General features: G+C 49.8%; 1 protein-coding gene across 1 annotated transcript in view; it reads left to right on the top strand.

The window, feature by feature from the left end:
* Positions 1 to 15,034, top strand: part of slc28a1 (solute carrier family 28 member 1) — a 76,969-nt gene that overhangs the window by 29,426 nt on the left and 32,509 nt on the right. Inside the window, exons 8-11 of the mRNA XM_078200179.1 lie at positions 8,764 to 8,841; positions 11,977 to 12,057; positions 14,053 to 14,133; positions 14,729 to 14,854. Of these exons, the coding sequence (XP_078056305.1) occupies positions 8,764 to 8,841; positions 11,977 to 12,057; positions 14,053 to 14,133; positions 14,729 to 14,854 (366 nt within the window). The remainder of the gene's footprint in view (positions 1 to 8,763; positions 8,842 to 11,976; positions 12,058 to 14,052; positions 14,134 to 14,728; positions 14,855 to 15,034) is intronic.

Below are 15,034 nucleotides of genomic sequence, written 5' to 3'. Positions count from 1 at the left end.
GCATACAAGATGATCAGAGGGTTAGATAGGGTGGATAGTGAGAGCCTTTTTCCTCAGATGGTGATGGCTAGCATGAGGGGTCATAGCTTTAAATTGAGGGGTGAGAGATATAGGACAGATGTTAGAGGTAGGTTCTTTACTCAGAGAGTAGTAAGGGCGTGGAATGCCCTGCCTGCAGCAGTAGTGGACTCAGTAGTTGGCACTGACCGATTGGATAGGTAACTGGCTGTCTGATCGAAGACAGAGGGTGGTGGTGGATGGAAAATTTTTGGACTGGAGGCAGGTTGCTAGCGGAGTGCCACAGGGATCAGTGCTTGGTCCTCTGCTCTTTGTGATTTTTATTAATGACTTAGAGGAGGGGGCTGAAGGGTGGATCAGTAAATTTGCTGATGACACCAAGATTGGTGGAGTAGTGGATGAGGTGGAGGGCTATTGTAGGCTGCAAAGAGACATAGATAGGATGCAAAGCTGGGCTGAAAAATGGCAAATGCCTGATAAATGTGAGGTGATTCATTTTGGTAGGACTAATTTAAATGTGGATTACAGGGTCAAAGGTAGGGTTCTGAAGACTGTGGAGGAACAGAGAGAGCTTGGGGTCCATATCCACAGATCTCTAAAGGTTGCCACTCAAGTGGATAGAGCTGTGAAGAAGGCCTATAGTGTGTTAGCTTTTATTAACAGGGGGTTGGAGTTTAAGAGCCGTGGGGTTATGCTGTAACTGTACAGGACCTTGGTGAGACCACATTTGGAATATTGTGTGCAGTTCTGGTCACCTCACTATAAGAAGGATGTGGAAGCGCTGGAAAGAGTGCAGAGGAGAGTTACCAGGATGCTGCCTGGTTTGGGGGGTAGGTCTTATGAGGAAAGGTAGAGGGAGCTAGGGCTGTTCTCTCTGGAGTGGAGGAGGCTGAGGGGAGACTTAATAGAGGTTTATAAAATGATGAAGGGGATAGATAGAGTGAACGTTCAAAGACTATTTGCTCAGGTGGATGGAGCTATCACAAGGGGGCATAACTATAGGGTTCATGGTGGGAGATATAGGAAGGATATCAGAGGTAGGTTCTTTACGCAGAGAGTGGTTGGGGTGTGGAATGGACTGCCTGCAGTGATAGTGGAGTCAGACACTTTAGGAACATTTAAGCGGTTATTGGATAGGCACATGGAGCACACCAGGATGATAGGGAGTGGGATAGCTTGATCTTGGTTTCAGATAAAGCTCGGCACAACATCGTGGGCCGATGGGCCTGTTCTGTGCTGTACTGTTCTATGTTCTACCTCCCCAGCTCTCCTAAGGTCATTTATTACCCGCAATAAACACTCCACAAGAACAAGGCTTCAACAATTCCTGCTCTCAGTCTAATACAACAACAACCACCTACATTCGACTTGCAACCAGATCACACAAACACACTGAAATACAAAAACTAAGATCTCTCCTATCCACCTCCAGGTATGCCATTAGCCCATTCTACCAACTCATCATAGTTCGGGGTACTGAGAATTCCCATTTTAAGGATTTTTTGGTGAACACTAAAGAATTCATCCTTAAAAGCCTGGATGAACGCTCGATCTCCTCGACCTGGGTTTCCTTGTCCTGAGCACTCCTGATATACCTGGAACAACTATTCCCCATATTCAGAAGCTCCTTCCCCTTTTAACTGTTTTGTTGTGGTTATTCTGCTCCAGTTAGTAGGAGCATTCCCTACCAATCTCAGAGTTTCAAAGTGGGTGAAGGGTGTCTGTTGGGCATCTATTTCTGATGTTAGGCCGACTACATGTGTCCACCGTCCCCCACTATAATCCTGCGCTGGAGGAGCGGCGGGTCCACCTGCTACCTGCCTCCACTTACCTGCTGAACAGACTGCCCTGACCAGCTGGTGTACGTCTCTCAGGTGTAATTGGTGTCCTACCCAGATTGTGTCTAATTCTTCCCAGAATTTAGTGTTTGCGCTTCTAGGTTGTAATTTACCCAGGGAAGCCATTATTTGCTGCCTCTCACCTGGGGTGAATGGTTTATAATTTACCTTTGGCTGCGCATCTGTTCCCCCTCGGGTTACTGGCGCTCAGTTGTGTTCTAGCGCTTCCCACTCCTTTGGAGGAGCGGTTAGCCCGTTGTGTGGACTCATAAGGAGGTAGAGGAACGGTTTCCCCTCTCCATAGCTTTTCTTCTAATACTTGGTTTTGTTTCTCCAGTTCCCTTACTCTGGATTCTAACTCCCTAATCCTTTCTTTATCCTCACTCCACTTTTTAGTAGAGGCGACTACTTGTTCAATTAGTCCAGCTAACTGATGTATTAACAGTACTCCTATTTTCTTTGTCATGTTTCTCTTTTCTTTATCCAACCACTTATGCTGTTGGCCCAGAGGGTAGGATAAGTTCCACCCCCCTTTTCTCATCTGTTTAATGAATTTGTTCCTCTCAGTCATACACTCATTTATCAGGGATTCTGGAAGTCCCCACTGTCCTTGTGATCCTGCCATAATACAGATAAGTTTTATACTCACCACTTGGAGCCTTCTATTCTCCCTTCTCGCTCTCCCCCTCCTAGGCTGCTCTCATCGGAGTCCGGTGTTACCTGTCAGGGGTGATCAAATACCTCCGTACCACCTCTTACACTATTAAGCCGGCTTCTACTCCGGTGATCACTCAGACAGTTTCTTTCTCACTCATGTCTGAACATCACACCTCAGGCAACTTTTCTCCAGTCTTTACACTCACTTCAGAATCCATAACAGACAAATGCCTCCTTGTCCGTATGTGTTCAGTTCAGACGTCTTTCACTCTCACACTCTCTCATCACATATGATCACCTCACTGTAGGTTCACCTCACCCTATTAGGTTCAGAATTCTATTCCAGTGCCAGGTTGTGGTCATTCAACCTGAGCCTGCAAACAGAGTCCCGCAAATAGATCCCGGGGTGTCCTGGGTTTCGGCACCAATTGTAGTCGGTAAAAAATACCTTTTGAGACTGGTATGAGTCAAAATAGAGTAGGCTTTATTCTCACAAGCTTGCGGGAGAACTTGACCCCTTGAAAGCGGAAGCCAAAGTTCTCCCTGAACACAGAAAAGTGGGGATATATATATACAGCATGGCTTCTAATACTGGTCACGACTCAACCCCAGACCAGTCACGATTCAAACAGACAATTCACAACTGCTGGTCATGAAGCAAGCTACTAGACCAGCTACAAACTAAAAATACATTTATAGCTTCTGACCATAAACCAGTGTATCTGGCATTCTCAGCTCACGAAGTGCAGGTCTTGTGTTTCCTGTTCTTCCCGCGGTTTCCTTTTGAAGTTCCGGCACTCTTCCAGCTGCCCCAGCGGGAGTTCCTCTTCAAACGGCCGATATCGCGATCCACATCATGGAATTGCTCCCCTTCCGCAAACCACACACAAACTTGTAGGAAAGGTAAGACTTCACAAACACATTCACATTTACATTGACTATCTATTGTTATAAGGATAAAAGTTAACTGGTATAAATGTCGGAAGCAGTACAAACAATGAATAACTTGCATTAATGTCAAAAGCAGTATAAACCTGAGGAGATTAGCCACAATGAAGGGTTATGTTTGTGATGCATTCTAGGTACAAAATCCATTAACCCTTTAGGTACAAAATACATTGAATACAAAAAACATTAACCCTTTCCCTTCTTCAAATACATTGGTCTTTGGGGTACACACTGGTCTTTGGGGTACACACTGGCCTCTGGGCTTCACACTGGTCCCTGAGATATACACTACACTGTAGGATACTGTGGTGAACCATCGTTGGTTACCACTGTGGGGTTATTCCAATGTTACTGTTGGGTTAGGGTGTTGACACTGTGGGGTTGTTATAATGTTGTTGTTGGGCTAGGGTGTTTACACTGTGGGATTAATATACCTGTGGTGGATGCTGTTATGGCACATCCCGGTCGGGCCCCGCCTCCTGGGGAGAGGTATAAGACCCTCTGCTCAGGCGGGACCCCTCCAGTCTGGAATGGTGTACTCGTGTTTAGATAGTTCCATTGTTTGTCAATAAAAGCCTTCAATCGCTGAAGCCTTGTACCTCGTGCTTGATTGTCGCGCATCAATTTTATTGACAAACGCAAAACTCTCGACAGTAAAGAGAGTATGGAGCAAATGCTGAAACCAGAGCGTCTGACACTGGACCCACGTGCGGTCGGTGCCTCCAACACCTTCGACCACTGGCTGAAGTGTTTCGAGGACTACCTGGCGGCCTCTGCAGCAGTTACTACGGACAACGACAGACTCCAGGTCCTCCATGCGAGGGTAAGCCTCACGGTCTATCTCGCGATTCGTGCGGCCACCACTTACCCGAGGGCCATCGAGCTCTTGAAAAAACGATACACGAGACCACCCAACGAGATCCACGCTCGTTACCTCCTCGCTACACGACGTCGGCAGTCGGGCGAAACCATGGAGGATTACGCCAATGAGCTCTTACAGCTTGCCAGGGGCTGTGACTGCAAAGATGTGTCGGCTGAGCAGTACATGTACGACCTCGCCCGAGATGCGTTTGTAGCAGGGGTAGGGTCCTCGTACATCCGGCTCAAGCTGTTGGAGAAAGGGAATCTCAACCTGACCCAAGCGATGGAGATGGCTGAGATGCTGGAGGCAGCGTCGAAAAGCTTGGCTCTGTACCCCGAAGACCACGTGGAGACAACGTGGCAGGAGCAAGCACAAATCCCTCCTCGCCCCACGGGCTCACGCTCCCATATCGACCCGACGACGGCGGCAGCTCCAGGCGGCCAGCGGTGCTATTTTTGCGGAGGAGCCAAGCATCCACGGCAACAGTGTCCAGCTAAAACGGTGATCTGCAGTCAGTGCGGTAAAAAGGGGCACTACGCGAAAGTCTGCAGATCGAAGCCCAAGAACGGCAGTGCAGCCTGTGACCCTCCAGAACGGAGACAATCTCCTTCGGCGTCGCAGTACCCACGAGGTCCGACCACGTGCGAATCCAGGACGACGCCATTGTGGCTGGCGGAGGAGGAGGATGACCACCAGGAGTCGCTACGCTTGGCGCCCTCACCCACGTGCGACTCATGGGGGCGGCCATCGTGATCGACGACGACCAGGAGCGACCAGCAGGGGTCCTCAGTATCAACCTCGGCTGCCTGCAGTGACGTCCAAGGGCCAACGGTGGCGTCGATCACTCTGGACCAGACAAAGCATCACAGGCTTGACTGTTCGATGATGAACATCAAGGTAAATGGTCGTACTGTGTATTGTCTGTTTGACAGTGGGAGCACCGAGAGTTTTATTCACCCTGACACTGCAAAGAGGTGTGGACTCCGGGTTCTACCTGCCAAACAGACAATTTCCATGGCATCACGGTCCCGGTCTGTACCGATCCAAGAACGTTGTGTGGTAACCCTGGAGGTGCAGGGCACAATTTACGAGCGATACAGGCTCCTTGTGTTGCCGCACCTTTGCGCGCCAATTCTCCTCGGACTAAACTTTATGGTCCACATGAAGAGTGTGATCCTACAGTACGGTGGGCCACTCCCTTCGCTGGCAGTAGGGAATCAGCCGCAGCCTCCAAATTGTCCAAAGCGCCCCGCATGCAATCTTTCCACACTAAAGATCACCACACCCTCTTTATTTAAGAATCTGGTACCAGGCTGCAAGCCCATCGCTACTAAAAGTAGGCGTTACAGCGCTGAAGACCGGATCTTCATCAGATCTGAGGTTCAGCGGCTCCTCAAAGAAGGGATCATACAACCCAGTGCTAGTCCGTGGAGAGTGCAGGTCGTGGTGGTTAAAAGCGGGAACAAACCCCGGATGGTCATCGACTACAGTCAGACCATTAATCGTTATACGCAGCTGGATGCGTATCCTCTCCCGCGCATATCTGATATGGTCAATCAGATTGCGCAGTACCGGGTGTTCTCCACCATAGACCTTAAGTCCGCCTACCACCAACTCCCCATCCGCCCAGAGGACCGACAATACACGGCTTTTGAGGCGGATGGTCGTCTGTATCAGTTTCTTAGGGTTCCATTTGGTGTCACCAATGGGGTCTCGGTCTTCCAGCGTGCTATGGACCGAATGGTGGATCAGAACGGGTTGCGGGCTACCTTCCCGTACCTGGATAACGTCACCATCTGCGGCCATGACCAGCAGGACCATGACACAAACCTCCAGAACTTTTTGCGCACTGCGTCTCGCCTGAATCTGACCTATAACAGGGAGAAGTGTGTATTCCGTACGCGCAGGTTAGCTATCCTGGGATACGTGGTGGAAAACGGGGTCATCGGCCCTGATCCATACCGTATGCGCCCCCTTACTGAACTTCCCTTGCCCGCTAACGCAAAAGCACTGAGGAGATGCCTCGGCTTCTTTTCTTATTATGCGCAGTGGGTCCCCAACTACGCGGACAAAGCCCGTCCGCTCATCAAGTCCACGACTTTCCCACTCACGCCGGAGGCCCAATTGGCCTTCAAGGCTTTGAAAAGCGACATTGCGAAAGCCACGATGCACGCGGTGGATGAATCCATCCCTTTTCAGGTGGAAAGTGATGCATCGGATTTCGCCCTGGCCGCCACACTGAACCAGGCAGGCAGGCCCGTCGCGTTTTTTTCCCGCACCCTTCAAGGTCCTGAAATTCGGCATTCAGCGGTGGAGAAGGAGGCTCAGGCTATTGTGGAGGCCATCAGACACTGGCGCCATTACCTGGCGGGGAAGCGGTTCACCCTGATCACGGATCAACGATCCGTGGCGTTTATGTTCAGTAATACGCAGAGGGGCAAGATCAAGAATGATAAGATCTTGCGGTGGAGAATCGAGCTCTCCACCTATAATTACGATATTATGTATCGTCCAGGGAAACTCAATGAGCCCTCGGATGCCCTCTCGCGCGGAACATGTGCTATCATGCAGGAGGACCGCTTGAACACCCTCCATAATGACCTGTGCCATCCTGGGGTCACTCGGCTCTACCACTTCATAAAAGCCCGCAACCTGCCCTACTCGGTGGAGGATGTCAGGTCAGTAACGAGAAGCTGTCGGATTTGCGCGGAATGCAAACCACACTTTTATCGACCTGACCGGGCACAATTGGTCAAGGCCACTCGCCCCTTCGAGAGGCTGAGTGTGGATTTTAAGGGCCCCCTTCCCTCAACGGACCGGAATGTGTACTTTCTCAATATCATAGATGAATACTCCCGGTTCCCGTTTGTTGTCCCCTGTGCGGACACGTCGACTGCCACAGTGATTAAGGCATTCCGTGATCTTTTTACCCTGTTCGGGTACCCCTGCTACATACATAGCGACAGGGGCTCGTCGTTCATGAGTAACGACTTGAGGTAATTCCTGCTCTCATACGGGATTGCCTCTAGTAGAACCACGAGCTACAACCCTAGGGGTAACGGACAGGTGGAGAGAGAGAATGCTACAGTCTGGAAGGCTGTCCTATTGGCGCTGAAGTCCAGGGGCCTTCCAGTCTCCCGTTGGCAGGAGGTCCTTCCAAATGCGCTTCATTCCATTTGCTCCCTCCTGTGTACGGCAACCAATGCTACTCCCCACGAGAGGATGTTCTCATTCCCTCGGAAGTCGTCCTCGGGGATCTCCTTACCAGCCTGGTTGACGTACCCAGGACCCGTCCTTCTGCGGCGACATGTGAGGGCCCGCAAGTCCGACCCCTTGGTCGAACCGGTCCAACTCCTCCACCCCAACCCTCAGTATGCCTATGTGGCATATCCTGACGGGCGAGAGGACACGGTCTCGATTCGAGACCTGGCGCCCGCAGGGGACGTAGCAAGTCCTGTCGCTCCCATACCCCCTGTCACGAATCCCCTATCACTTCTTTCTTCCCCGGACGTGGCGCGGTCAGCACCGGGACCAGTGCATAACAGTTATACTCCCATGTACAGCTTGCCTGAGACTCGGCGATCGGCGCCACCACAGAAGGTACCGGGATCCCCTGCACCACCGCTTCACCAGGGTCAACCGGCCCGTGAGTCCTCGAGGGGACAGCCGGACGCTGTTTTGGAGAGAACGCCACCGCAAGCACCTGCTCCGGTGTCACAACCGGTGTTGAGGAGATCACAGCGACGGTGCGGTCCTCCAGACCGTCTGGACTTGTAGATTTTTTTGTATATATGTAATCTGTTTTCGCACCCCGCTGGCCTTTGTTTTTAAAGGAGGGGTGAATGTGCTGAACCATCGTTGGTTACCACTGTGGGGTTATTCCAATGTTACTGTTGGGTTAGGGTGTTGACACTGTGGGGTTGTTATAATGTTGTTGTTGGGCTAGGGTGTTTACACTGTGGGATTAATATACCTGTGGTGGATGCTGTTATGGCACATCCCGGTCGGGCCCCGCCTCCTGGGGAGAGGTATAAGACCCTCTGCTCAGGCGGGACCCCTCCAGTCTGGAATGGTGTACTCGTGTTTAGATAGTTCCATTGTTTGTCAATAAAAGCCTTCAATCGCTAAAGCCTTGTACCTCGTGCTTGATTGTCGCGCATCAGATACACTCTTAAAGCTGGAGTAAATACCGGTCTTCAGAATACGCTCCGCATCATGGCCTGGTTCACACCTGATCCAATTCCTGGACCTGTGATTTGCAACAAAATAATTAACTGTGTGAATGTGGTTGACATCGCCATGATGATTAAAGTTCCAGGGAGAGGGGACTGAGATGGGTTTCATGGTGATGGCTCAATGATCCTGTAGTTATCTGCAACCCTCAGTAAAGAATTCCAGTTGCCTGCCTTATCTCTTAACCTCTTTCATTCATTCTTCCAGATCTTTCTAAACTATACAACAGCAGGATCCAGCTTCCTGTTTGGAAATGAATTGATCCATGGCATCTTTGCTTTCCAGGTTAGTCTGCCACTTCCTTCCAATCTTCGAGTCGCTCGGTAATACAGAACTTAAATATTGCTGAGAAAACAGAACTCTCAAAATTGTACACCTTGCACTCATCAGGACATTTGGCAAGAATACCAAATGGAAAGGGAACAACAATTTATACTCCACGAGTGCTGCTTGGTTGACAAGTAAACTCTGATTGGTAGAGGCGTTACCATGGAGAATGCTCCAGTTGAGTCCACTTGTCAACCAATCAGCACTCTTTCTCGCACAGTATAAATGGCTATTTTCCTCTTTATACCGGTACTCTTGCCAAGTGTCCTGATGAGTACAAGACAGAGAGCTTCGACATATGTCTCCTTTACCAGCACTAATTTGGTGAATTTTGGGGGGGGATTTTGGGGGGGGAAACTGTTCTAGATCACAACTTTTTTCAGTGCAACTTCAGAGCTGAATCTCCGCACCCTGTGCAATGCAGAGGTCCCACTCGTGAATCTCATTAAAACACCCGGGGAAGGCGGGGCCTATTCATGCCAGAGTTTGACAGTTCTGGAACTCTACGCATGCGCAGTGGTCCCGATCTGTCTGTCTCCCCGTTTGCTGGCCAGCCCGGGACCCCCGCAGTGCTGCTCCTCCAGCTCCCCCCTCCATGGCCCGATCGTGGCCCCCACGACAATTCCCAGGCCAGCCCCAACCTGTCTCCCGCCCTGGAGCGCCCCGATGTCCAGCCCAACCCCCCCCCCCCCCCCCTCCCCCCCCCCCCAGCAGTGGCGATCCCCCTACCTCCCTCACCCCAGTAGACCCCCCTCCCCCTCCACTGACACCCCCACCCGGGGTCAGACCCCCTCCCGGGAGTCAGACCCCACCCGGCTGACCACCATTCCCCCCAGCCCGCTCCAATCGCTGGCCTCCCTCCAGCCCAGACCGATTGTCATGCAGAGAGGCAATCCCCCCCCATCCACACCAATCGCCCCTAGGCCCTGCCCACAATAGGCTCCGCCCCTTGGCACTGCCTGATGCCTAGTGGGCAGTGCCAAGGTGCCCTTGGGGCATGACCACTTTGCCTCTTGGGCAGTGCCAGAGGGCACAGGCTGGCACTGCCAGGGTGCCCATGCCCAGGGGCACCACCCCCCCCCCCACCGCCCAACCCTCTGTGGGGCCCCAAATGCCCCCCCTTCACTTTGGCGGGGTCTCCTGCTAGTTCCCCGAACATGGGGAGCTGGTCTGAACCCTGCCGGAATGAAGTACTCCGGGGGCGGGGGGGGGGTGGGAGATTCAATCAGGACCGGGAAGCTCCGTGTTGGGCCCAATAGTCACATTTAAAATACATCTAAAATATATTAAAAACAGATTAAAATCACTTACCTCTCTTCCCGCTGGTTTCCAGCATGGTCCCGACTGCGCCTGTTCTCCAGCTCTGGGAGATGCGCATGCATCGGGAACGCATGCGCGAATCCCACAAAATGGCTGACACGCAATTCTCCCGACCGGACCCGCCAGAGAATTTGCGGGTCGTAACGGGAGAATCGCCTCCCTTGTTTCTGTTCAAATTTTTGTCACAAACAGAGCGTCAGGTTAAAATCATTAATTAATGCCCATTAACTATATTGTAATGAATGAATGGTGCAAACAATTGGAGTTCTGATGGGATTTTTAAAAAATGTTACCCACCCCAGCAACAATTCCGGTTATCGAACAACGAGAACTCACTGCTGCTGTTAGTTATTGCAGTGACGGGTGTGTAAAATGCAGGTGGCCAGTTCCGATGTGAGGTAGCCCATCCCTATTCGCCTTTGAGCTGAGTGGTTTGCAATTGAGGGCAATTGATAGTCAACATGGAGTCACATAGAGTTTATTTATTAGTGTCACAAGTAGGCTTACATTAACACTGCAATGAAGTTACTGTGAAAATCCTCTAGTCGCCACAGTCCGGCGCCTTTTCGGGTACACTGAGGGAGAATTTAGCACGGCCAGTTCACCTAACCAGTACTTCTTTGGGAGTATGGGAGGAAACCGGAGCACCCGGAGGAAACCCACGCAGACACGGGGAGAACGTGCAGACTCCGCACAGACAGTGACCCAAGCCGGTAATCAAACATGGATCCCTGGTGCTGTGAGGCAGCAGTGCTAACCACTGGGCCACCGTGTCAGAAGACCAAAGATATACGCTGGAATTTTACTGCCTCCCTCTACCCCCCCCCCCCATGGGAATCGGAGCGGGCGAGGGGCGGACAATGGGACGGTCTGTTGACCTCGGGTAAGATTTTCCGATCTCGGGTCAAGCGAGACTGTAAAATCCCACCCATAGATATTAAGGTGTGTCTTAAAGGAGCAACACGAGGTAGAGAGGCAGGGAGAGGCAGGAAGGGCGTTCCAGAGCTTGGGGCCAACAGAAAGCATGGCCACCAATGCCGGAGTGAATAAAATTAGGCATTCTCAAGAGGCCAAAATGAGAGGAATGCAGAGATTGTGGGGTTGGGGGAGATTCCAGCAATAGGAAGGGTCGAGACCCTCGAGGGATTTGAAAAGAAGGATGTGATTTTAAATTCATCGGTGCCACTCAATTCGAGGCTGGTATCCACTCAGGGTCGCGAATTTCTGCCACGGGTCATCATGTGACTGAACAGGTCGATTCTGGACCCACCGTTCTCTGGACACAGGGAGCTGGACGTCCCACGAGGCAGAGGGATTTAGAAAAATCACGGGGAGAACGTACAGACTCCACACAGACAGTGACCCAAGCCGGGAATCGAACCCGTGTCCCTGCTGCCTCACAGCAGCAGTGCTAACCACTGTGCTACCCTGCTGCCCACATAGGCCAGACCAGGTAAGGACGGCAGATTTCCTTCCCTGAAGGAACGAGATGGGTTTTTCCCGACAATCGACAATAGTTTCATGGTCATCAGTAGATTCTTAATTCCAGATATTTTTTATTGAATTCAAATTCCACTATTTGCCATGGCGGGATTCGAACCCGGGTCCCCAGAACATTAGCTGAGTTTCTGGATTAACAGTGAAGCGATAATACCACTAGGCCATTGCCTCCCTTCTTGCTCAAATCCTATTTATGCGCGAGTCCTCCAGTCCGCGGAGGTTTTGCTGCATTATCTATTTATTTCCTGTCATCTTCCATCTCTGTGTCCACAGGCATTGCCAATTGTTGTATTCTTCAGCTGTGTGATGTCTATTCTCTACTACGTGGGTGTGATGCAATGGCTGATTATTAAGGTACAGCACAGAAACAGGCCACTCGGCCCAACTGCTCTATGCCATCCCTTATGTTCCACATGAACATCCCCCCATCCCATTCAATCCCAATCACCATGCCCAAGAATCCCTTTCCCCCTCATGTATCTACCAAGCTTCCCCTGCAATATATCTAAGCTCTACACTTTATCTACTCCTTGTGCTCGCAAGTTCCACATTCTAAGCCCTCTCTGGGGGAAGAGGTTTCACATGTTATATCTATTTTGGTTGCCCCAGAAGTGGAAATATCTTCAAGTCCACCTGATCAAAGCCTTTCATAATTTTGAAGACATCTATCATGTTAACCCTCAGCTTACTTTAAGACTAAAAGTAATCATAGAATCCCTACAATGCAGAAGGAGGCCATTCGGCCCATCAAGTCTGCACCAACAACAATCCCACCCAGGCCCTATCCCCATAACCCCATGTATTTACCTAGCAAATCCCCCTGACACTAAGGGACCATTTAGCATGGCCAATGCACCTAACCCACACATCTTTGGACTGTGGGAGGAAACCAACGCAGACACTGGGAGAATGTGCAAACTCCGCACAGACAGTGATCCGAGGCCAGAATTAAACTCGGGTCCCTTGGTCCTGTGAGGCAGCAATGCTAACCACTGTGCCACCATGCCCCCCATTAACAAGACTGAATAGGAAATTGTTAATTGATTAATTTAGTTGGATGTGAGTTCCTCTCCCTCTCTTTAATTGAGATATTGACACTCCTCTGACCACACTGAATCTCATAGTTCTACTCAGGGGAATGCGTTGAGGAGTTTGACTCCCATATCCATCCCAATGGTTCAGTTGTCCCATGTAATTGGATTGATGGGGACATTCCCCACATGGGAGTGTGAGGCCTTCCTCCAGCTTTTCCCCAGTGTCAGCACAGCTCCAAATGAGGAGTGCTATGAAGCAGGGGTTGATCCCCTCTCTGAGAACCAATACTTAACCATTCCTCGTTTTATAATCTCTTAAAGTGAATTTGAGAAATAATACGATCTGCTCTTCAGCAACTTTTTTTGGTTAAATCAAAATAACCACCTGAGATTCTCTTTGTAAAATCAACAGGTAACACATTATTCTTCTAACTAACAGTGAACAGGTTAACTAAACTATTAACAAACCCAATAAAACACTATTCTAATGGAATGCTGTTTAGATAAACACAATTCCCACTTATTACCAAAAATATATAATTTTTTAGTCAGTCTCAAAATACTGCCAGGTTTTATCTTCCGGAATCTTCTGTCTTCTTTGCCGATTTCTTCTGTCTTCACTATCAAGATGAGCCTTTCTTTTGGTACCTTTTCAATTCAGATGGGGCTTTGAGCTAAAAGCTGTTCGCTGTGGCAGAGGTAGTCGCTGGCTGAGTCTCTCTCTCTCTCTAAAGCTATTCGCTGTGGCAGAGGCAGTCACTGGCTGGCTCGCTGGAGCTGGGAGCTGGCTCTTATACCCACTGATGCCAGAGCAACATCCCCACAATAGGATTGGTTTACAGGTTACCGAAACATCAAATTCAAATCTGATAGGCTGCTGCTGTTCAAATGCCTAGTGTAAACTGATTGGGCAAACTTCAAAAACAGCCTGTTGTCCTGGGAACACTACTGCCTGGCCTCGCGATACAATGTTTCTGTCTGTGTACTCTATATGCACCTGTAATGTGTTTTTTTTTACTCTAAAGAAGCTATCCTTGTTAACAGACCATGCAATTTTACAAGTCTTAGCAATTTTCAATTTTTTAAAACTTTGGAAACACTAACTTCACAACGGGAGTCAGAGGTGGGAACCATGTGAAGGAAATTCTATGCCCGCCATCGTGTGAACTGTCTCTCGTTACTGCCTTATCACACTCTGCAACCCCACCAAACACTGCAATGCCCTTCCACACCTTACACAGAAATAAACGGCGATTGTATCTACTTTCATTGGGTGAAACCCTCAATCATACTTGGGTGTTTTTCTTCCTGTCAGATTGCATGGCTGATGCAAGTTACAATGGGGACATCAGCAACTGAATCTCTGAGTGTCGCTGGCAATATCTTTGTGGGCCAGGTATGTAGATGAGCAAAGGTGAAGCTTTTTCTCATTCTCCCTCTCCCTGCCCTCTTTTGATCTGGTGAGGACCCATCATGATTCTTCAAACTCAAGGGCAGAATTCAAGGTCATAGTCGATCACATGCCAAATAATTTATTTTCCTTATTCACCATGGGACATGGGCAGCGCTGGCTGGCCTGCTTTTATTGCCCATCCCTAGTTGCCCGAGGTCAGTTGAGTGTCAACCACATTGCTGTGGCTCTGGAGCCATATGTAGGCCAGACCAGGTAAGGACGGCAGATTTCCTTCCCTAAAGGACATTAGTGAACCAGATGGGTTTTTACGGCAATCGACAATGGTAATCATTAGATTCTTAATTCCAGATTTTAAAAATTAAGATCAAATTCCATTGCCTGCCGTGGCGGGATTTGAACCCAGTCCCCAGAACATTAGCTGAGTTTCTGGATGAATAGTCTAATGATAACAGCACTAGGCCATCGCCTCCCCAATAATTGATCCACACCTTCTCCATCTACTGCACAAGTGGCAGACGGGGACTTCCACACAGGGCTCTTGCGACACAACCGTTAAGGAATATTCATTCTATTTCAGACTGAGGCCCCGCTCCTCATCCGACCCTACTTGACCGATATGACCAAATCCGAAATTCATGCCGTGATGACGGGAGGTTTTGCCACGATTGCTGGCAGTGTGCTTGGAGCTTATATCTCCTTCGGGGTAAGTGAGCTTATTACGATTCCGGCTCTTTGGCTCCGTTCTGTGAACTATCTATAGCTTAAAAACTATCTGTTCTTGCGTACCCTGCACACAAAAGGATAGCAGGAATCTGGACCTCTCTTCTCCAAAAAGCTGACATGGTTGGAGGCCAACTATATATTAGATCAGAAACATCGAAGG

The sequence above is a fragment of the Mustelus asterias genome, chromosome 29 (genome assembly GCF_964213995.1).
Source record: "Mustelus asterias chromosome 29, sMusAst1.hap1.1, whole genome shotgun sequence".
NCBI lineage: Eukaryota > Metazoa > Chordata > Chondrichthyes > Carcharhiniformes > Triakidae > Mustelus > Mustelus asterias.
Note: the sequence above shows the minus strand (reverse complement) of the source record. Positions and strands in the feature narration are given on the sequence as shown.